This window comes from Papaver somniferum, chromosome 8 (genome assembly GCF_003573695.1).
Source record: "Papaver somniferum cultivar HN1 chromosome 8, ASM357369v1, whole genome shotgun sequence".
Classification (NCBI taxonomy): Eukaryota; Viridiplantae; Streptophyta; class Magnoliopsida; order Ranunculales; family Papaveraceae; genus Papaver; species Papaver somniferum.
Genome location: NC_039365.1, coordinates 131,640,834 through 131,662,543, shown reverse-complemented (window position 1 = coordinate 131,662,543; position 21,710 = coordinate 131,640,834). Strand labels below are relative to the sequence as shown.

Genomic DNA, 21,710 nt, shown 5'->3' with positions numbered 1-21,710 from the left:
TCTTGAATTACAACCTAATCGTGACTAATATTCTAATGCACGGCCAGGGGCGTAGGTCCCGACTTTAACTCGAATTTGTTACGGCCTCAACAAAACACTAAAACCGCAGATCCCGATTAAATATTGGGCCTTTCCTAATATTTGGGTCCGTAAATCATGTCTACTATAACCTTGCTAATTAAATACGATATTATACCAGATACATTTATGTATTAGTTTTGACCGCCAACTAACTTACATGTTGAATAAAATATTATAGGAGGATTATACGGCCGACCAAACAACATAAAAATTCGATAAAGGTTGAGTCCGGCCGTAAGCCGGGTGATACCTAGTAAAATCATAAAATATCGACCCAGGTGAACAGAGAAAAAGAAAAAAAAAAGCGAATCAAAGAAACAAAAAACCCCTCTGTTTGATTTTTTCATACTTGCTCATTTCGAAGTACCAACAAGATTACGCAAAATTCTCCCCAGGTGTAGGAACAGAAGATCTGAGATAACATGTCTGAACTCCCGCAAGAGATCGTCATCGAGATTTTAACATGGTTACCTATCAAATCCCTCGCAAGGTTCAGGTGTGTCGCCAAATCTTGGTTGAATTTGTTTGTAACCCCTTATTTTGTTAAACACCATACAGGGCATGTGTTTTTGAATAGTCATAATCTCCTAATTGATGACTTTTATGGCACCCAAATCTGGTATATGGAGTATGATCCGATTGAATCAAAAGTAGCGTATGATAAACCTGTGTATATTGAGTATCCAGGATACTGTATCCTATTGAATTTGAAAGGGAGTATATCATGGGATGTGCTAATGGATTAGTTTGCTATGAAACATCATCGAGAGACATTATATTTTGGAACCCATACACCAGATGCCACAAGAAAGTACCGGAATGTAGTTTTAGAATAAAGGGAGAAACCTTTACAATCGAAAATGCTGACATCCGATCCGGTTTTGTTATGATTTAAAAACTAAGGATTACAAAGTAGCGAGAATGTTAATTCCTGAATCTTCGAAATGCATTGATGTAGCTGTTTACTCGTTAAAGTCTGATTCTTGGAGAACATATACTAACATTGCTTTAGCACGTCCGCCTGATGTAGAACTAGTTTTTCTCGATGAGAATCTTCATTGGTTAGAATCTGATAGTACTGGGAAATTGTTAGTTTCGTTAGACACCGTTTGTGAGATTAGAAAACAGCTACCCGTACCGCGAGAATTGAAGAACTTTAAGTCGTTATCCGTGTCTGTACTTGGAGGTTGTCTGTATGTATATGGAAATAATAAAAACGGTGTCCAAGTATGGATGTACATTGCCCACGATTCTTGGACGAGAGTGATCACCATTGACAGGGGGGTGTTTCCACCTGGTCCTCTCTTTTTTAGACTAAAGGATTTTCTCGGTGACGGAGTTATACTATTCGAGACAGTATTCAATATGACGGGTATATACCATCAGTTTGTCTAAGATCTTTATCGAAAGGAGATAATTGAGTTACAGATTGATGATGATGATTGTGAAGATCTCAAAATGTGGCCATTCTCGTGGAGCATGGATCAACTACCTGAGGTAAATATGTGTGTGTGTGTGTTCTAATCACAAAATAAAGGCGCAAATACGATACTTACATCAGTCTGTTGCAGACCCATGGTTGGCAGCGAGATTCAAGGGATACGACTGCTGAAGTGTCAACAAGTGTGGGCACAATGTCTGAATCCAGGAAGTGTCCCAGCATGTTAGAATTCTATAGGTGAATTAAATATATGTGTTATAGTTTTTTTATACTTTTATAACAAAATGAAGGAAGATATATATAACACTGAAGTTGGTTCGCAGTATAATCTTGCTTGGATTTGATGGTACATTTCATCAGATCAGCAAATTGCTGACTGATTTTACCATCATTACTAGTTCTGTGTGCTCATATGGTGGGACTAAGCACGCTATGTGATTACCAGTACAGTAGTGTGTACCGTTCCTGTATCAGGATTTGGCTTACTTAGCTTGTTCTTTTAATGGTGCAGCGGTAGCAATGATCATACAAGAAGGTTTTGGTGCATAAATAGACCAGGAGATCTCCCTTGTGATAACTTCAATACGGGATACAACCAAGGTTGCTTTTTACTCCTTCGTTATGGTCATTTTTAAGATTGTTTTAATGAAATGTTCGTCTTGTCCTCTATGTTGAGACAAGAGGCCGATTCGTATGCCTCTTCTCCGTACCATATAATTCCACTGCTTTGCATCATTGATATTTTCATGTCCTTGATTTATCTGCTTGTCCTTTTCGAGTGTATACCTTGTTATGAATCTATGGGAATCCCTGCTTGTCTTTATTACCTCCGTTTCTCTCTGACCATTGGTTGATTTATTGCGAGCATTCTCAGGATTTGATGAGCACAATCCTGCTCTGGAGGATCGTGTGCCCAGTAATTTCCCAGTACCTCATGGCCAGTCAACTCCAAGACCTCTCACTACTGGTCTGCCTCGAAATGAAGGAACCGTTCCTGGTTTTGGAGATGCAATGCCATTGTCCATACCATTCATTGACACATCTGATCAAGGAGAGGGACAACAGCAATCTTTTCCAATTTCTATGCCTGTCAGGGCTCCTCTTCTTCCACTGGGTCCACATCCATCCCTTCTTTCCCCAGGTGGATCTTATCAGCAATCTCATCATATGCCGCAGATGCAGCCACCACCATCACATTTCCTACCACATTCTCATTTATCTTGCCCTTCCCCAATGGCAGTACCCCAATTGCCACCGACGCCCGGTCAAATGGTATTTTATTCTCTGTCTCTTTCAGGTTATGCGTAACATTTAATAACATTTTCTTTATTCAATAACATTTTCGATGCATTTTCTCGTATAGGGAATGCAAAGTTCAACGAGTCGGAGGGTCCCGGCAATGCCACAAGGACATATGATGAGTATGAATCTGATGCATTCAGGATGGGAACCAGCTAATGCTCTTCAGCAACCTCCACATGGTGGTTATGCAAATGGAATACCTACTATTCAGGGCCCTTCAGATCCTGCATTGTCCCGGTCCATACAGCCACAGACAACCTGTTCAAATGTCAATGGTTCCAGCACTTAATCGGTACCAGGTAATACCTATTGCCACCAGTGTTGTTTTCACATTTATGTTTCTTGTGTTTTCTTCTGTTTAGATATATATCTAGGAGACTGGGAAAGTTATATGTGTCCCTCTTTCAAGAAAACCTTGATTAATCTTACAAAGATCCATTTAATACAAATATATGGATAGCCAAGGTTGATCATTTGGTTCGAGTGTGTGTAAGAATCATGGTGGCGAGAGATAATTTGTTGCGAGAATTGGTCATACCATTTTTTTTTTCTTAACTGGATTGTTAGTCTCTTATTAAACTCAAAGAACTCTTCAAAGTTTTCTTTTGCCTGTATCAACCTCAAGATTTTGGGATGATGATCTAATCTGGTCCTGATACAGAATTTCCCTGTTAGTGTTTATTACATCCGTAAAAGCTGATTGGCTAATTTATTTGTTTCGAAGACTTTCCAGTATAGCGTTCGGTTTGCCTTTTGGAAAGAAAAAGTGCAATCATGGATTTTTTGTATTCTTTTGTGATGGGGGGGGGGGGGGGGGGGGGGGGGAGGCAAGTTGGAAAGCACATGGGTCTTTCACCTGGTATGCCTCCACCACCACAACAACAACAACATGGTTCAATTCCTCAGTGACCAGTAGCTTAAAGGTTTTGTAGAGGTACCCAAGTTGCCAGACTAGAGTAAAATGAAGAAATAATCTAGTATAAAGAGTTTACTTCTTGTTTTTGAATTGGTGGATGTTAATGTTACATCTTCTGGCAACTCTATTTAGTTGGTCTGCAGCGGGATATATCTCAGTCACTATTGGTAACTGGAGTACAATTTTTGTAACTATTGTTTGTTTCTGTTGTCATATTTTTCTTTTTTTGCTTGTAATTTGTTTTTCTTTTCTTTGTAGCATTGTCTCTACTTCTGGTAGGCTTGTACCTTCTCCTTTAATAATCCTTTCTGTTCAATAAAACCCTTGGGTTGGTTGAGATATGTGTATTATACTTGGTACAAATGGGAATCAAGGAACCTGAAGATCGTAAGTCTGGTTCCTAATTAACGAAGTAGCTAAAGAACTAAACAGAGATTAATTTCATTAATTGAAAGAGATAGGGGTTCCTTTTTTTTTTTGAAGGTAAAGATAAGGGCTCTCACACATTAAATAGAAGTATTACCCTAACTCTAACGGCCAGATGGTGGACACACGTCAATATCTGGGAGGCTACTAGACACCCAATCAGCCGACAGCTTAATACACCAAATCATGGGATTGATAAATACACCCGTAGTAATACTGGAGGCAGACTAATATAAGAGACAAATAAGAGTCATAGGACTATGACATTACACAGACAAGACTATGAGATTGCCTTCCCCTGAACAGTATCCTTGTCCTCAAGGATAAATTTTGGATAGTGAGACTTGACAGTGGAGAGGTCTTCCCAAGTAGCATCTTCTGGTGAAGAATTTGTCCACTAGATCAAAAGTTGTATGAATAACCTCTTCCCAGTGAGAACTGTTTTGGATTTGACGACTGCTTCGCATCTCATGATTAGGTCACCTTCATGATCAACAATAGGCAAAGTAGGAGAAGGAATGTTCTGCTTACCAATGTGCTTCTTAAGCTGAGAGACATGAAAAACCGGATAGATTCGCAGAAGAAGTTAACTGAAGTTTGTAAGCCACACAGGCAACCTTCTGTAAGATTTGGAATGGCCCATAAAACTTTGCAGAAAGCTTGAAGTTTTTTCTTAGTGATACTGAAGCTTTCCTGTAAGGCTGAAGCTTTAAGTAAACCAGGTCACCCACATCAAAAGTTCTGTCTGTTCTACCCTTAAGCAAAAAATTTAATTCTTTCCTGTGCCTTGTGAAGTGTTTCTTTTAGAAGATCAAGTCTCTTTCCTTTTAGTACTTCTCTACAGCAGCCACAGAAGTTGTTGTAGTAGTAGGGAATGCCATATGGGGAAGGAGATATCCATAAAGAGCTTGGAAGGGTGACATTTTAAGACTAGTATGATAACTAGTATTGTACCACCGTTCAGCCAGGGGAAGTCATTGACACCATTTTCTAGGTTTGTGTGAAATTAAACCGGGCTTCTCTCTCCAAATCTAAAGTTTCCTACTAGTTTAGATGGAGCAAGAATCACGATGTAATAGCGATAAGAAAAGGAAAAGAGAAAACCGGACTTCTCTCTCCAAATCTAAAGTTTAATTTCACATTACAGTTGACTTGGGCGGATTTGGGAGAAGTAAAGCTACCAACATTACCTGAATACCTGGCATGCAAGGCCACTGTAAAACTACCAAACTAGCATTTTCCATATTTCCATTCCTTCACTTCTTTTTCCAAAATTCAACAATTGATTTTTAAAGCAAATAATGCTCATGAGTCACCACTATGCTATACGATATGAGAAAGTGCATGATCTACTTTAATTTGCAGAAAAGCAAAAACAGCTCTTCCCGTAAGTGTCAGAAACTAGAAAACAAACTAGGAAAGGATGATGCATGTTGCATTTGCCTATATACACTGTAAGGGTGATATACTTAATTCGCGAACCTTGACTAACCGTGATCTATTTATTACAACGCCACAATTACTGAACTAAAACTTTAGGCCTATCTTCTTTTTTCCTTCTCTGTTTATTTGTGGATAAAGTGTGTACATACGTGAGGGAGAGGTTCTGATAGAGCTGAACTAGTCATGCGCGGATGTTCTGAAATACATAAAAAGGATTTAGCATTTCATATAATATCCAAATAGATAAGCTACATAAGAAAGAACAAAAGTCACCTTAGATCACTTATAGCAGACATTCTGTACAGACACGCAAACACCAAGAGATGCAACCCTATGGAGTAGAAGAACACAAATGTTCTAGCATACCTGCAATCAAAAACACATGTTAATGGCCATGCACATAGTAGTACTAAACAGAGACAGGATGCAAACTCAATGTATAAGCTTTACAAGAAAAACTGAGGAAGATAGTCGACTAAAATTCGAATTTAATTTAGGACTGGACCTCCTTGGAAGAAACGAACTACAATTATGCAACATCTGAACATAATATATTTGTCAATTAAAATGGTATTTTCACAATATCAAATAAAATGAAAAACAGTGAACAAATAAAAGATTAAAACATACTTATTGCCAAGAAGAAAACGGCCACTGCTCAGAGTGATTTTATCCCTGAAACCTAATTCCTTGTACCTTTGGTCTCTTTCCTGGTTCAATATGAAGCACAAGATATATAAGCCTTTCACCCAACGAATGCATCAAAATGATAACGTATAAGAAAAAGTCACTGTAGGCGCACCTAATTCTTAGTGAGGTAGCATTGATATTATCTTACAATGTCAGCACTGATTAGAGACCAAATGAATCCAAGTAGATGCTAAGTTTTTGGTATAATACTGTTTTTATTGTTCACTACAATCCCATATCAATGAGCACATTTCATGATATGGGACCGTATCATCAACCGATTTACATTTCAACCGTCGGTAGTAACAGTTGACATTCAATTCAATAGATAAAGAAGTTACATATCACGAAGTATGCTCATTTTTTATGGCCGTGTTGTGTTGTGTTCAATGATAACAACATTCTACCAAAAAAATTAGCATTTAACTAATTTTCATTTGGTCTTTACCGAAAAATTAGTGCTAAAATTGTAAGCTAATGTCAACCTAACCATATCAATGGATTCAACATCATTCTAAATAATTCAAAAAATTATGAAAAGGCTGATGCAAGATACCTTTCTTGAAAAAGCGGCGAAAGGATTTATATCATCCTCATATATCTTTTTGTACTTGGATTCAAAGTCTGAGCTGAAGCCACTCTCCAAGTCTTCTGAATGCTGAAGATTAGTGCATAAACGATAAAAGATAAATAAAGAATAAAAGAAAAGAAACATACTATCAACCTGATAGAAAAGCAAAAAATGAAAAAAAGATACTGAGTGGAGATTATTAAAGGAGCACCTTCCTTGCTCCCCTGGATACTAGCTTTTCAAGACTATAGTCTTGAACATAGCGGATCTTTCCATATAGTTTTACATTATCAGCTTTGGTTTTTTCAAGTTCTACCGTCAGGCCCCCTATCTTCTCCTTCAACTGCCTAACTTCCTGCCACATAAGATAAATTAAAGAGATCATAGGAATAGATATGTACTTAGCAATAAGTACTAGCAGCAAAGCTAATTGGCAGTCTGAAAAGTAAAAAAAGCAATCTGATACACATTTTCTACGGCAAACTGATTACCTCTTCCGTCTCTCGCAAACGAGCGCGGAACCTATCTCGCTGATTGCAGATTACCTTGAGCATTGAGTTTTGATCTTGATCTGATGCTATGTGCTTTTGTTCTGCATTCTGGTCCAAGGCAACAAATTGAATAAATCAGACAAGTATTCTAGTATCTACTCATAAGTTCAGTTCAAAATCCGCAAGGAAATCGAGAATTATATGAACAAAAATAAAGGAAAGAGATCTAAAAGATCCTTTTCCTAGTCAGTATTCCTGCTGTGAGACTATACACATAGTAAAAGCAAGAATACGAGATGCAGACATCTTACCAATACACTAATGCAATAAAGGATGCTACATGAACCAAGAAACAAATTTGGTTCTCACAGATAGTTACCCAAAAGGACCTCGCTTTAAATCTCGTTTAATTAATCTTTTCTCTTGCAATAATGTGTCCCTAATTATTCACAAACATCAAGGGCATCGCTAAAACTAAAGCATTACATCACAGCATACAGATACCAGAAGGAGAGAAAGAAAAGCACCTCAGAAAGCTCGGCACCTACATCGTGGATATCCCAATCATCAAACCGGGTACCTTTTCGATCTGTAGAGTTGTAACCCTGTATGACAAGTAAAATCATTAGGACAGAACTACACACAAATTCTAACAGATGGTGGATCAATTTTCTGAAAAAGATTCCCAAGTAATCGAGATATAGCAGCAATCAAGAGTGTGAAATGAACACAGAATGAGAAAAATGAAAAGCAATTTCAAATAATATAAATTTAACATGGAAATGGCTGGGTTTCAAACCTTCAATATATCATCTTCCAGCTTCGATATTAACCTTTGCTGTTCGTTCACCTTTGCAACTAGCTCTGCAACCTTCTGTTCAGCCGTTTCCAGCAAAGTTGATTGCTCAGAAAGTTTGACCTGAATAAAGAAGTGCGCAGAATACATTATAGCATACCAAGTTCTTTACAATCACAAACGGTGTCAAAAAAATCAAAGCTAATTGAATGTGTTGGCATGCTTATTCTTCAGTTAATTTATATAAAAAAAGATTTAGTTATAATATTGTCATACAAACTTTACAAAAAGCAATTGGAAGCAATCAGATCGAAATTATAATCATAGTAATTTCTGGCAAAAATGTAACAAAACAAATAAATGTGACTGTCGGGTTAAAATTTAAATATAAGAACTTGTTTTTGAGTAATTAAACACAGAGGCAGTATTTGGAAGTTTATTTTACAATAAATAACTGAGGTCTGATAGTGGAACTGGTCGAGTTAGTTGCAATAGCAGGGGCTGGAAGAAGGTGGTCATATTTGCGAGGGAACAAAGATGCATCTCTTTTAATCTATACGTTAATCCTCAAGCTTGGAATGATTGATCAATTTCACATTGAAAAACAAATATTACTTAATGAATTATGAGGATGTGATAGATAACTGCACACATATTTATTATGCTGATTGTTATACATGAAAATGAATACGTCATTTAGACAAAAGAAGAGAGAAGGAGTCATGCATACGAGTCACCTAATACCTTTAGCTGTGTGAGTTCATGTTCCATTTTACGATTCTTGTCAAGAAGCATTGACTCCAACTTGCTCATTTCTTCTCCATCCGTAGCTACTTCCCAATCCTCGGCTTCAATTGAATTATATCCCACTGCCTATGTTACAAGAAAATCAAATTTTAAAAAAGAGTTTGACAAGAATAGATTTCGTACCAACAAAAGAAAATGAAAGTTAATACATCATTGAGTACCTGCAGAATTTTGACTTTCTTACGCAGATCATCAACTAACTTTGTTGCCGGCCTGGCTTGAAGCTCTTTCTTGATATTCTCAATAATGATGTCCTGAAAATAGACAATTACAAAAGTTACTTTTTTCTCAATATTCTGAAGGTGCTACACAAGGTCCTAAGGGTCTAAAGTAGCATGCATGGACACAAATAGAGGGTGGCCAAACTGCATCTCATAAGATAAAGTACTAATCAAAATCAAATACACTTTCAAAAGCATTGCATGACTGCTCAAAAATTGAATCAAATAGTACCTTTTCCCTTAGCAACCCATTCAACTTCTTGATATCATTAATGTGTTGCTCCCGCTCATTCGACAAGGTTGTCTCCATATTATGGAGTTCCATATTCAGTTCCGAGATTATTTTCTCTTTTGCACTCAATGAGTTCTCAAGCATAGTGTTGCAGTCCAAGTTGTCACTGCCATAGGAATATTCCCAACTAAGGTCAGAAGTATACTTAAACACATTTTTCACATATTAGACTACAGGACCACCATACACAAGCAGTAAACACAGTATGATCCTATGAATCATAACAAGTATCACAAACCCAATAAGACAGATACAAGTATGTATATATAAAGTTATATTAACTATAACAAACCACCAGAGTCAGGTACAAACTCGTATTTTACACTTCTGGTATAAACTTACTTGTAACATCCAATCCATCGTTCCCTTTGGTTTAAGATATCTAGCAGTTTCCTTTTTTGTTAACTTACATGCAACAGTCTATGATTCTATATTACCAAGACAGGGTTAAGAATTTCCATTAATTTACTTATTTCATCTTTAGATTCCTAATTTAGTTACTCTAAAGACAAATAATAAGTTAAGTCCATTTATTTGGGCACAATTATCATATTATATAGCACCATGCTAAGCCATTTTTAAAGAGAAATAGCTGACACAGATCAATTATTGTTCAAAGTAGCATCCTAACACATTACTGTTTCATCTTTCATGCGAAACTATTGGAACATGATTTTCTCTAAGAGCCTATCATTCTTTTAATTAACAGTAACATTGACAACGCGCCATGATATGTAAAGGAACTAACCATCATCCTTTTAGTTAAAAATATCAGAATTATAAAGTATGTTGTATGATCAAACAATGAAAATTAAGTACATTCCAATAATGTAATAAAGTTAGTTGCCAGCAGAGAAAGTAATTCTTAAATCTTGTTAGATCACTGCAAAAAATAAGACAGGCAACAAATTTACCTGTTCTTATTTCCATTTTCCTCGTTAGTAGTTTGTAATTGGGAACGGAGAATCCCCTGCACAGAATTAAAGCAAAATCAGGAAAGATATTTTTGTTTGATCAATCAAATTACTGTATTTTCAGCACCAAAGATCCATTATTCACTTGTTCCTTTCTTATCATCGACTGTCTACAAATTAATCGACGAACTAACTAAGGTAAAACATTTGAAAATATTGAAAAGATATAAAGTAAATAAAGTTTTACTTAAGTATGTGTTTATATATCATTATTTACTTTCGAAAGAAGAAATTGGAAAAATAATTTACCCAGTTCATTACCCAATTGGAAATAACGTACTTTGGTAAATATCAGTTCATTACCCACTTTACAGAATATGTGGTATAGGTACATAAACAGTCTGTGAATCTAGTGTACACCCTAGAAATTAGGCGTGCTGCACTGATCATGTTTATCCACAAGCAGATACTAAGGGTGTGATACATAATGCGACCTAAGTCTTGAGATTGTTTGGTAACCTTTACAGTACACAGGTATTGCTGATTGTTTGGCCCAATCCTCTACATACCGCAGCACTTAAAAGCCCCAACCAGTGATTTTTTTGCCATGAAATCAATTTTCCTGCTAAGAGGCCAAAACTGAAAACATCCCAATTCGAGAAACCAGCAAATGATAATCTCAAAATTCATCAGCACCCAATCAAGCCCCTAACAGTCTAAAATTTTTCTAAACAAGTTACACAAAGTGCATGTATTGGTAGCATGTACGCATAAGAATGTGCATAATGCTCCCCGGATAGAGATAGTACCTGACGGCTGTTGCATAATTTTTCGAGTTAGGAAAACTTGAAGCTAATTACGAAGAGATTCACATAGGACGTAACTCTGACTCAAAAAACCACTGAGTGAACCAGTGAGATATTTGAACTCTTGATTACCTAACAGTAACAACCAGGAGCGGAAATCCTCCATCCATAAAAATCCTTAATAATCTACTTGATCTTACGGTATATCATACAGGAAAGAAATAAGGAATTAACATGAGATATGGCGTTAGATATAAAGAACAATGTTTAAGATTCACCTTCTCCCTTTCTAGACTATGCAACCGAGTCTGAGCACGTTCAACTTCATCCATAAGGAGATTGACCTCTGACTGTTTAGCTGCTCTTTCTTCATCTGCAACAGAGACGTGAAACTAAGTCTTCAATTTTGTGATAAAGCATGAGGATGGAATAGAAGTGATCTACACTAGTTTTTCAAACAACACAGAAAATAAATGAAGTATATGGGCAGGCTACAAAGTATGCCATGCAACGAGTGTTATACCTTAGTGAATGCATGAAATTGCTATTTGAAATAATACCTGATTGAGCACGAAGTTCAAACATCTGGCTCTGGGCAAACTCGTGTAATTTCTGCATATTAGAAACACTTTCCTTGGCCTGTCTTAATTGATCCTGCAATAGCCGCTCCCTGCCCTCATAAGATCATAGAATGTGTTACACTCTCAAGTAACACAAAAAGGATACCATGGGAATCACAGAAAATAAATAAAGAATTTAGAATATAGCACATCATTAAAGATCTCCTGATATCTCATGTGCAACGATGGAGCTAAAACAATATAAAGTTTGTATTCTTAGTTTCTCCTTTCTAAGCACACCAGAAAAATGTTTAAAGAGCCATAAATTTCATTTCACTAGTACAATGCACGTGCGCTGTGCGTCTGCAACACCGTGTTGCCGTTTATCAATTTCACAGAATACGTGTTGCATGAAAAAGACGGAAGAAAAATTATTGTTAAAAAAATTAAATTTTGATATTCCTCTTATACACGTTGGGTAGATATTTTGCAGGGCTTTATGAATACATAATTTCTAGAAAAATACGATTTAAGCTTAGACATAATTTTCTATAAATATATGGCCTTTTTGTAAACAAGAAATACAAAGTTAGTAACTTTTCATTTAAGGTCTCTATAAAATTGTAATTACTCAGAGATCCTTAGGTGTTGTAATATCTAGCATTCCCATAATGCATTCCCTAATTTACTCCAATTGACTAAATAACTGACTTTGATCGGGTCAATTTGGTAATTTACATACCAAAAAATTGATACGGTCCAAAGTTTAGTCTTCATTTTTAAAAGCTAGATAGAATGGAATACCTGTCCTTGAGGACTTCCAGTGTTTTCTGATTCTCTTCTGCCAAGCTGCGTTGCTTAATTTCAACAATTTCCTTCACCTTTTCCTCCATCTAAATCCATTAGAAGGGAACATGAATCAAGAAGAGTGTACAAGCATAGAGGTTACAGAAGCTGAAATTTACCACCAACACGATGAGGCGTAAGTTACATCTCTTGCATATACATTTCCCACTCCAATTGGCATAACTTACGTTGACAACTTAGCATGACCACCCAAAAGGGCAATAACTAGGATACAGCATGTGCTACTTTGCAGCTCATTTTTTGTTAACTTAGTGGATTTGTTCTACAACAGTTTTATAGATGGAAGCATCAAAATTTAAAACCACGATTTACAGAATGGATTGAATGGTAAAAAGCTCCATACTGAATCTAGTAAATTAGTGAAGGCATTATACGTGTTGGCTCTAGGAAAAAATCCTCTTTAGTAAGTTGTACATCAACATCTAAATAGTGCAAACCAGAGCTTATCTAGTTAAACTGCAATTAAGAAGTTTCTCAACTCCAACCATGCCTTTGCAGTTTTCTTACCTTCTACAAAAGTTTGAAATTCAAAATCAAACTGTAGATAAATCTATCGTTTCACTGGCACAGTTGCATTTCTGCTTGCTTATCATTATAGAACCTGATAACTAACTTTTTGGTGTTTTATATTTGTTTCAAATCTTGAAGCCGGTACAAACCAGTAACTTCGATGGTAAAACACAATTACCAGATCTAAATCGCCCATTTGTCGCTATTGACAATGAAACCTAGAAGCGTGGTGCGGAAATTAATGTGTTATCCTTCACTATCTACACAATGCTAACCTGTTGTTCTAATTGACGATTGCGCTCCTCAAGTCTTCTTATTGTTGCCTGTTGATTTTTCAAGTGAGTAGCTTCAGTCCTGAATTCTTCAAGTTCAACCTTCATTTTATGGTTTTCAGACTGCAGTTCTGACAAAATCAAGTCTTGTTCCTACATTTAAAGCGAACAGGTGAAATGAGTGAAAGTCCGTGACGGACAAAAAAAAGCTAAGAAGAACGTAACAGTTTAATCCAAAATCCCAAAAAAATTTAAAGAGGGAGGTGTAAAGAAGATTAGAGACATTGAAAGCAAAATTAGAGGGACGGAGACTAAGCAACACTAGCAGGTTGTCCACCACAATGATACATATGTCGCACTTACAAGCATGCACTATAGACCCAGTCATGTAGTACTTACGGCGATAGAAGCAAGAGCAGGATAAGGATCTGGCGCCTCATATATTTTCTGGTAAATGTTTAGAAAAGCATTCTCTCCAAATTTTGCTCTCTTCGTAAGATTGTCAACTTCTTCTTGATAGCCCTTAAGTAAAGAGTTAAACAGACTTAACTTATCTTCAGGAGAAGCTTTTTTGAAATCTGTACACAGGAAAACGGTATTTAGATGGAATGCAAGGCTGACAATGTTTTAAACTTGGTACATATACAAATTCCGGACATCTAACCGATCTGAGACTCCTAAAGTCAGCTTCCTATGTAAGACAAACTGAACCAGAATATAAGTGAAAGGTTCAAGAATGTTGCATATCAAGTACCTCGTGTACTTTCCGCAAGCTTTCGTCTGTTCTTCTGGCTGTTCTCCTGATTTTCAGCTATCCTTAAACCCTGCTCGTCCAGCACACTCCTCTCTTTATCTAAATCAAAGTCTGTATGCACCAACAATAACCAAGACAATTAGGAAATAAGTCATGCGTTCAATAAACCAGTCACATTCAACAAGGAAGCACAGAAGTATTATAGTTACACAAACATTATCAAGACTTTTATACTTAATATCATGTTGCAATCTATGTAGAATATGAATTGTAGCGTAATACTGTAAGATGACAAGACTCTAGCACAAGGCAAATGAAGTTACGCCAAAATAAGCAGTCAGGAACCATTACTCGAGCTTTAACCTATCAAACAAGGAAGACTATGAAAAACATTGTAAATATTGCTCTGCCATTGATCTAACACATACTAACAAGAAATAGAATCATAAGGAGTAACGTTTTAACACTAAATCCAACTCTAACCAACACCAATCTTAAATGACCTCTAAATCTGATTTTGGTAGTAAAGCTAATCTTCGATTAGATTAAGTTGAAGTAATAATCCGTATGAAGGTGTGTTTATGGTTTAATCATGCACTAAAGACTAGCTTAAGGTCGGTGCTAGATAATTTAAAGATAAATAATGAGTTTTCCCATGTAGCCATGAGTTAGAGAGACATGTGGCAAGGCATGACAAAAACTCGTTTCTAGCCTCTTGCAATAAAAAGAGAATCATCTTTATCCATCATTTAAGCATGAGGAAATAGAAGTAGAAGTTCAAGTCACTAAATTATTAGTAGAGAGACTATCTATCCGTTTCTTCTTCTTAATCAGGTCATGCTAATTGTATTTGAAGCTACAGAACATGTTTGGTGTTGTGAGTTGTTTATAATGTTTATGAACGTACATGGAATTTACGTGAGTCGTGGAACAAGTTAATGCTGGTAAAATCTGTTTTCAGCACATGGTTATGTTTAGGTGGAACTTGTAAGTAATGATGCTTAGAAAGCTGATAAAGAAAAGAGCTTCATAAGACGCCTCACATCTTGGAAATAAGCTGAAATGAAGGTCAGATTTTATTAAAATGTATGGGCTAGTACTATTCGGGGACAAAAATAGGAAAAAAAAATCAACTTTGTATATATTTTATAAATCAGTCCCCAATTCAGTACGATGTTTTAGCATAATTATTTACAATCTTCAAGTCCATGACCTAAGAAATCATATTATATGAACTTTGAACAAATTAGGATACTACTGCAATTCTTACTAAGTAACTTTCAGATTTTAGCTATTTTTTACAAAACTTCGAAGACTATGACTTAATAATGATAGAAGACTTTCAATGCAGTATATGATCTCATCTCCAAACTTCCTAAACTGCTAAACCTAACCAACGCCCACCCACGAATGTCCATCATTTGATTTCTAAATGTTACAGGAATACAGCATGTGCCCAATGGTAAACTACTGGGAAAGTGACAATCGTACAGCTAAAACGTTTTCTCAATTAAAATTAATCTAGATCCAGCAAAATGTAATCTAGATCGAGTGTGTATCCTCATAAACACATAACTCAGTTTACTTATATCAATGACTAGCATTCAAACAACAAATTAAACTAGAAAAATAATCTAATTCACGATCGAACAGGAAGAAGAGAAACTCAAGATTACCTCTCCAGAAATTGGATACAACCGCTGTAGGGGAAGGAGATGAACTCCCTTTATCTCTCTCTGGTCCTCCTTGAGAGACCTCCATGAGCGAATCTGGATCCTTGCAACTAACAATTTCCTTTTACTGTTGCTTAATTCTTCAGCTCGTATTTGGTTCTAGGTTTCAATTTCAATGAAATACTATGAAATTAACAGCAGATCTTAAAAAACTTCACTTCAATATGTAACTTGTAAAATAAAAAAATAAAAAGGGGGATTTCAGGAGAAATAAAAACAAAAAAATTGTTTCCGAAGAGGCAGTTTTTGCTGTTTCAGATTTTGGGGACCTAACCATATATTCCAATCAAAAGAGCGACAGGTGTCGGTTATAGTCATGAAAATCCCTAAACTAGCCCTCCCGAGTAGACCATGTTTTACGTCAAAAGAGGGGTTTTAGGGCCTAGAGTGAAGAGGAGGGTTTATTGAGTACGAGAGAAAATGGGATACATCGAAGAAGCCAGAGAAAATCATGTCAAGAAGAAAGTTGAAGAAGGTCAAATTCTAACCCCTAATTCTCTCTATGTTTTGTTCTGAAGCCCGATCTATGAGAGTTGAAGTTTTTAATATTATTTGAACTCAGTTTGAAATACCCGTTTCCTCCATATAGATTCGTATGCATTTGTAATTTTAGGGTTTTAAAGGAATTTTATGTCTATATAAACTTCATTGTAACATCTTGAAATCTTACAGATAAATGACAAAACAAAAACAACTTATGGGGTGAAATTGTTTGTGATGATTTAGGTTTACATTTATAAGCCGTAACTCCTGATTCATTCAGTTCATTTTGATAGGCTTACAATGTTTCATTTTAGTCAGGAAATTGAGACATTTAAGATCGAATCTAGTACTGTATATATATAACACACTAAGATGATGCTTGACAATACAGACATGAAAGTTTTTAGTTCAATCACATTGAAAATTTGAAAAGAAAAATAACCACAAAACTGTTAGGGGCTTGGACCATGCTCGAAATGCACATCTAAGCATATAATAATGTATCTAGTGTATTTTCCAGCTTTGAGAAGCAAGATGAAGGCAAAAGCACTTAAAGAATGTGTCTACTACACTTCAAAGTATGCTGAGTGTGCTGTAGGAAGAACATTATCTGTTGTGTGGCAGTGCCGCCAAGAAGCAAAAGAGCTTAATGAATGCCTTCATCAATAGTAAGATTCGCTATTACTTATCTATGATGATGTTGTTTCTTGCTTTCACCTCGTGGTTATGATATTTTCTGTCAGTTTGTGGCTATCTGTTTTAGGCATGGCTATATATTATTACCCTTACACATCATTGTCATCTGTTTTAGGCATGCATTTGATATTATGAATGGGTTGAGCTTATCTCTTTGTTGTTTGTGCATCTTGCGTTTATCGCTGATGTTACATGTTGACACATAACTGGCACATTCTGCTTTATAGATTATTTCACTAAAAAATAAAACAACAAAAACTTCCCACATCCAGTTAAACTACATTTCTAAAACAAACTGTTGATTCGTCTTTCCCAACCAAGTCAGAAAAAATTACAATACAGACGGAGGAGTTATGCGCCACCTATAATAGAAAGAGCCTAAATACTGAAAAATTCAAAATAACTGTAAACCAAGTCTCCATATGAACCTTTGTATCATCTAACACATGTGGGTCATGTGGAAAAGTCACGTTACCTTTGCCTCAGATCAATCACTCTCAACTTTTCATTGTTGAAATTATTTCATCAATTTTTCTTCAAATTTTCCATGTAAGATTAGCCATTCTTAGAAATTCTACAGGTGCCTTTGGTGTCCTGCTATCTCTAGCTTGTCTTTGAGATGTGTTTTTACTCAACTTATTTTCTTAATTCGAAGTAGGCAACAATAGAAAGGATGCAAAGCCACCTGCGCCCCTCTATTCATTGGGATTTTCTTTTTGTTGCAGTGTTTCTGTGTTGGTTGGGTGTCCAAGGTTGTATGGACGTAGAAATTTATTTACTAACCTCTCATTTCTTCTCTTTTATGGCAGACTAGTAACTTTTAAATTGTTACACTTATTGTGGCATATTATCTCTAGATGAGCAGCTACGCAGAAACCATTTTAACTGGACTTGCGCACTGGATAAATATCAACTGACAATTGCTGCATAAATTAGCACAAGTTTTTTCAGCATCTCACTTAGTAATTACTATAAAAATATGACTACAAAGATGTACTTAAATGTTTTAGGAAGAATAACTAAATTGTGACTGACCATCATAAATTTGACGAGTTATGTTGCTAAGGTCTCTCGCTCTTCTTTTGTTGCAGCACAAGTGACTCTGTGTTGGAGGAAATGAAGAAAGCATACACACTACAACAGGAATCCTAGTGATCTCCTTCGATCATAGCCTTTTTGCCAATAGATACTCAAGCTTGTCATATTTGTGCCTTATAGGATATTTCTCACATTAAATCTTACATTCGAATATTTGTTTTTCTTCAACAATGCACACGTAATTTTAAATTGAGATTGAGAGTGTTCAACGACGTTGAGGTTATGTTATTTTAATGATTAGATATATGTTAAAGAATTTAACACCGTGGATATTGTGTAAGCTCAGCTGAATTATTTTGGAAGCAAGTAACAAGACAGAACTGATGCAATGTGGTTCCATTATGGCCTGCATATTTATGCACCTTATACGTAGGGGTTTCTGCAAGTGCAACACCACAACTTCACATAGGAGTGGGTTTCCGCAACATGCCTTAGACCTATTCCTATGCACCATAGAAAAATAAACCATTTGCCATCTCAGGTGGCACGGCAAACCAGCCGCGCCACTACGGGAAAAGACAATGTTTGGCTATTAAAATCTGTCACTTGATATTGTTAATATTGACAATGTTTGACTCAATATTGTCAACAATTGACTCTATCTCGCCTATAAATGCCACACTTCCCCTCATTCCTCTTCACACCTCTTTTTTCTATAATTTTTCCTAAATAAAAACCCGTGATATTTAGTTATTTCCTTCCAAATATGAGTCGGAAACCCAAACATAAAAGAAATAAAAAAGTCAAAGGATTTACTAACACCCCGCTCAGCGAATTAAATTTTGAGCAGGATAAAAGAATATGAGTTTCAACATGTTAGACAATTAGTTGGTGATGACGCGCTCTTTGTATACATAATTGGCCATCCAGAGCGAGTTAATTCGGTCAATCTAAGAGGTGGGTGGTCTAGATTCCGTATACGGTGTTCAGGTTAGTTCCCCCTTTTGTTCAAGAAAGAGTTTCCTTGGTGGCGTTTATATGATATGCAACCTAGAAACTATATGACTCAGTTCAAGTTATACTGGAACGATGGTGAAAGATGTCATAGTAATCGCATATCAGCCACCATTGTTCCAAGTTGCCATCCATGGGTGGGAGCCCCATTTGGGCTTGAAACACACACATTATCAGATGACTGAGGGATAGTCATTTTCCAATGTTAGGATAGTCGGATACCAGCCACCATCGGCTAGTTGTCAATGGTCTTCTGGGTAGCCACCTGCAGGTGGGAGCCCCAGTTAGGTTGGCAAATCATAGTACTTGTTCAAGCTCAACCTACTTTCTTTCTCAAATGATATGAACTACTCAAAAGAGTTGATAATCATCTCTAGACCGATGGTATAAACTATCATTATAGGCAATAATCATCCCTTCTCAGATGGCATGAATTACCTTGAACGGTAACAATCATCTCTCATCTCAAGGACTAGAGAGATGATATGAATTACCTAGGATGGTAATAATCATCTCTTGTCTCACGTGTGTACAATTATCAGATGATATGAATTACCTCGGTAAGAATCATATCTCACTAAGTAATACGAACAGTCAATGGATTGAGTAACCATTTTCTAATACATTTTTCTAAAAGATTTTGAATGTGGTAAGTTTGTTTTTTCTTGTAATTAAACTTTTAGATTTGTTTTTAGTTTTATAAAATTCAACCAATTTTAGTTATGAATATATTGTCCAATAGGAGTTATACCGTTAGATTTGTACATGTTGACTGGAATTCCATGTGAAAAAAATTTACTTCCATTTCAAATTAAAGTGGGAGTCGGAAGAAAGATAAAAAGACGAATTCCATTATACTCAAATGATCTAGAAGGAAAACCAGAACATAGAAGATTAAAAGCATATGGATTAAAGGTGGCTGGGTTGAAAAGTTTTTTACAACATTATGATACGAAAATGAATGAACACAGGTTACAAAAAACACAACATTTGTACCCGGAATATTGTGAGGAGCTCGAACGTGTGTTTTCTATTTCGAAAAGCTAGTTCATTGACATTAATTGGTTTCTCGAAGCGTTAGAAGCTTTAGAGTGAGCACCAAGATATGATTGGGGGTCTCCAATTTTATCAAAACTTTACATAACCCTCGGTATATGCTCGAGTTGTGCCACAGAAAGTCTTAATGGTTTTTGGAGAGTATTGGAGGTAAGAACAAACATTTTTCATAGTATTTATTTATTATTTTGACATGGTAAATGTACTAACCCAACAATGTTATTATTTTCAGTGTTGGTGGTATGCATACTTCCGTGTTTGTAAATCTTATCTTCACAATCACGCCAATGTTTTTCTAATTATACAGAAGTGCCGACAAATAATCGAATTGTGAAGATGGTCAACATGCTTTGACTCCACAGTTGTGTAGCACAATTAATTACATTGTTTCCATGTCGTATGCAACATTCTTTGAGTTCGAAGATGTAGAACCCCAGAGAATGCTAGAGCTAAGCCTTAAAAGGATTAATTTTGTTATACAGCCATATTTATGAAAAGGGTGATTGGTATTAAGATGAAAGACTACATCTTCAGTTGTAGAGAAGAATGGTGATAGCCATCATCAACACCTATCCAAGTGAAGAGGTTTCTCGAGGTTATCGGGAGAAATTGATAGGGATTATCCACAATGGGAAAGAAGCTGAAGATTTGATACAGGAGACGAGGTCTAAAAATGATTACATTTATTGGTTTCACACTATTTACAAGCCCAATATTGCTATGCAACCGCAAATTTGGATCAAGTGGATTTCCCAGCTTTTGGCAGGATGCCACTTGGTGATGATTATCTTCCTTCCCAACCTTCACCAGAGACGGGCGACGTATTTTCATATGCTATTCAATCGGGTTCATCGTCGACTATGCCATCATTTTCATGGGATGTAGAGAGTATATTTATATCTGGAGGTATTGCTACTCTTACAAGTATTCCTAGTGGTCTCCAACGAACTTATTCATACTAAGGGTAGATGCCACACCGGAGTTGTATCAGAATCAGTTGAACGATTATTGATGTGGTATTTAATGTGGTAAGAAAGGGATTCGATTCTCGGACTTGTGAAAGTTTAACTCTAGATTTAATTTCTAATGCTAAAATAAATAAAAATCAATTAAAAGTGATAACAATAAGATTAGAAGCAACCAAGACTCTAGATTCCCTAAGCATAGAATATCAATACATTTAACAAAGCATAACCTATCAAATTGAATGACAAACAATTAGGAAAATCTTGCAATCGAACTAAAACCCTGCAAAAGCAATGATTAAGTAAATAAATAATAAAATTAGAGAAGATAAAATAATTAAAAATAGTTACCAATCAATCATGCGTAAATAGATTCCTCCATTGTCTTGGTTTCATGAGAATTAGCTCATCAAGGTAAATAATCTCTCAAAATATTTATTCATGGCTCAAAGTGTTTACAAAGAAGAGAAAAAGAGAAAAATAATGAAAAACCGAGAACGTTGCAAAACCGCTATTACAAAGATGATTCAGAACTGTCGCAAAAAGACAGTCTTAAAGCTAAGGA

General features: G+C 36.0%; 3 protein-coding genes across 4 annotated transcripts; 2 read left to right on the top strand and 1 right to left on the bottom strand.

Moving 5' to 3' along the window:
* The first annotated feature begins 296 nt into the window (after positions 1–296).
* LOC113303078 (flowering time control protein FY-like) lies at positions 297–3,596 on the top strand. 2 transcript variants are annotated; one of them, XM_026552068.1, is made up of 5 exons: positions 297–1,578; positions 1,653–1,759; positions 2,034–2,122; positions 2,397–2,794; positions 2,886–3,596. In XM_026552068.1, the coding sequence occupies exons 1-5, from the start codon at positions 1,540–1,542 to the stop codon at positions 3,111–3,113; spliced, it is 861 nt and encodes a 286-aa protein (XP_026407853.1). In that variant the 5' UTR covers positions 297–1,539; the 3' UTR covers positions 3,114–3,596. The 2 variants fall into 2 exon arrangements, with proteins under 2 accessions (XP_026407853.1, XP_026407854.1); XM_026552069.1 differs by lacking the exon at positions 1,653–1,759 and having other exon boundaries at positions 297–577.
* A 1,787-nt stretch (positions 3,597–5,383) lies between these two features.
* Positions 5,384–16,139, bottom strand: LOC113303075 (protein CASP-like). The gene is made up of 19 exons (XM_026552066.1): positions 15,837–16,139; positions 14,161–14,271; positions 13,806–13,984; positions 13,410–13,559; positions 12,562–12,650; positions 11,758–11,867; positions 11,476–11,570; positions 10,392–10,447; positions 9,418–9,583; positions 9,126–9,218; positions 8,902–9,030; positions 8,161–8,280; positions 7,889–7,966; positions 7,362–7,469; positions 7,082–7,225; positions 6,856–6,957; positions 6,240–6,319; positions 5,883–5,975; positions 5,384–5,805 (listed from the first exon to the last, which is right to left on the bottom strand). Exons 1-19 carry the CDS (start codon positions 15,919–15,921, stop codon positions 5,787–5,789), a joined length of 2,007 nt encoding a protein of 668 aa, XP_026407851.1. The 5' UTR covers positions 15,922–16,139; the 3' UTR covers positions 5,384–5,786.
* Positions 16,140–16,256: 117 nt separating this feature from the next.
* LOC113303077 (uncharacterized protein DDB_G0275933-like) lies at positions 16,257–18,438 on the top strand. Its single transcript, XM_026552067.1, has 3 exons — positions 16,257–16,368; positions 16,897–17,044; positions 18,164–18,438. Exons 1-3 carry the CDS (start codon positions 16,314–16,316, stop codon positions 18,222–18,224), a joined length of 264 nt encoding a protein of 87 aa, XP_026407852.1. The 5' UTR covers positions 16,257–16,313; the 3' UTR covers positions 18,225–18,438.
* The last annotated feature ends 3,272 nt before the right edge of the window (positions 18,439–21,710 follow it).

Bases quoted from the DNA above. Each gene is read 5' to 3' on its own strand.
- LOC113303078 (XM_026552068.1), top strand. From the start codon at position 1,540: ATGTGGCCATTCTCGTGGAGCATGGATCAACTACCTGAG. The intron at 1,579-1,652 runs GTAAATATGTGT...AGTCTGTTGCAG, and splicing joins GCATGGATCAACTACCTGAG to ACCCATGGTTGGCAGCGAGA. The intron at 2,795-2,885 runs GTATTTTATTCT...TTTCTCGTATAG, and splicing joins CACCGACGCCCGGTCAAATG to GGAATGCAAAGTTCAACGAG.
- LOC113303075 (XM_026552066.1), bottom strand. From the start codon at position 15,921: ATGGAGGTCTCTCAAGGAGGACCAGAGAGAGATAAAGGGAGTTCATCT. The intron at 10,448-11,475 runs GTGAATCTTAAA...AATTCTGTGCAG, and splicing joins ATAGTCTAGAAAGGGAGAAG to GGGATTCTCCGTTCCCAATT. The intron at 7,470-7,888 runs GTGCTTTTCTTT...GCCTTGGACCAG, and splicing joins TAGGTGCCGAGCTTTCTGAG to AATGCAGAACAAAAGCACAT.
- LOC113303077 (XM_026552067.1), top strand. From the start codon at position 16,314: ATGGGATACATCGAAGAAGCCAGAGAAAATCATGTCAAGAAGAAAGTT. The intron at 16,369-16,896 runs GTCAAATTCTAA...TGTATTTTCCAG, and splicing joins CAAGAAGAAAGTTGAAGAAG to CTTTGAGAAGCAAGATGAAG. The intron at 17,045-18,163 runs GTAAGATTCGCT...CTTTTGTTGCAG, and splicing joins AATGAATGCCTTCATCAATA to CACAAGTGACTCTGTGTTGG.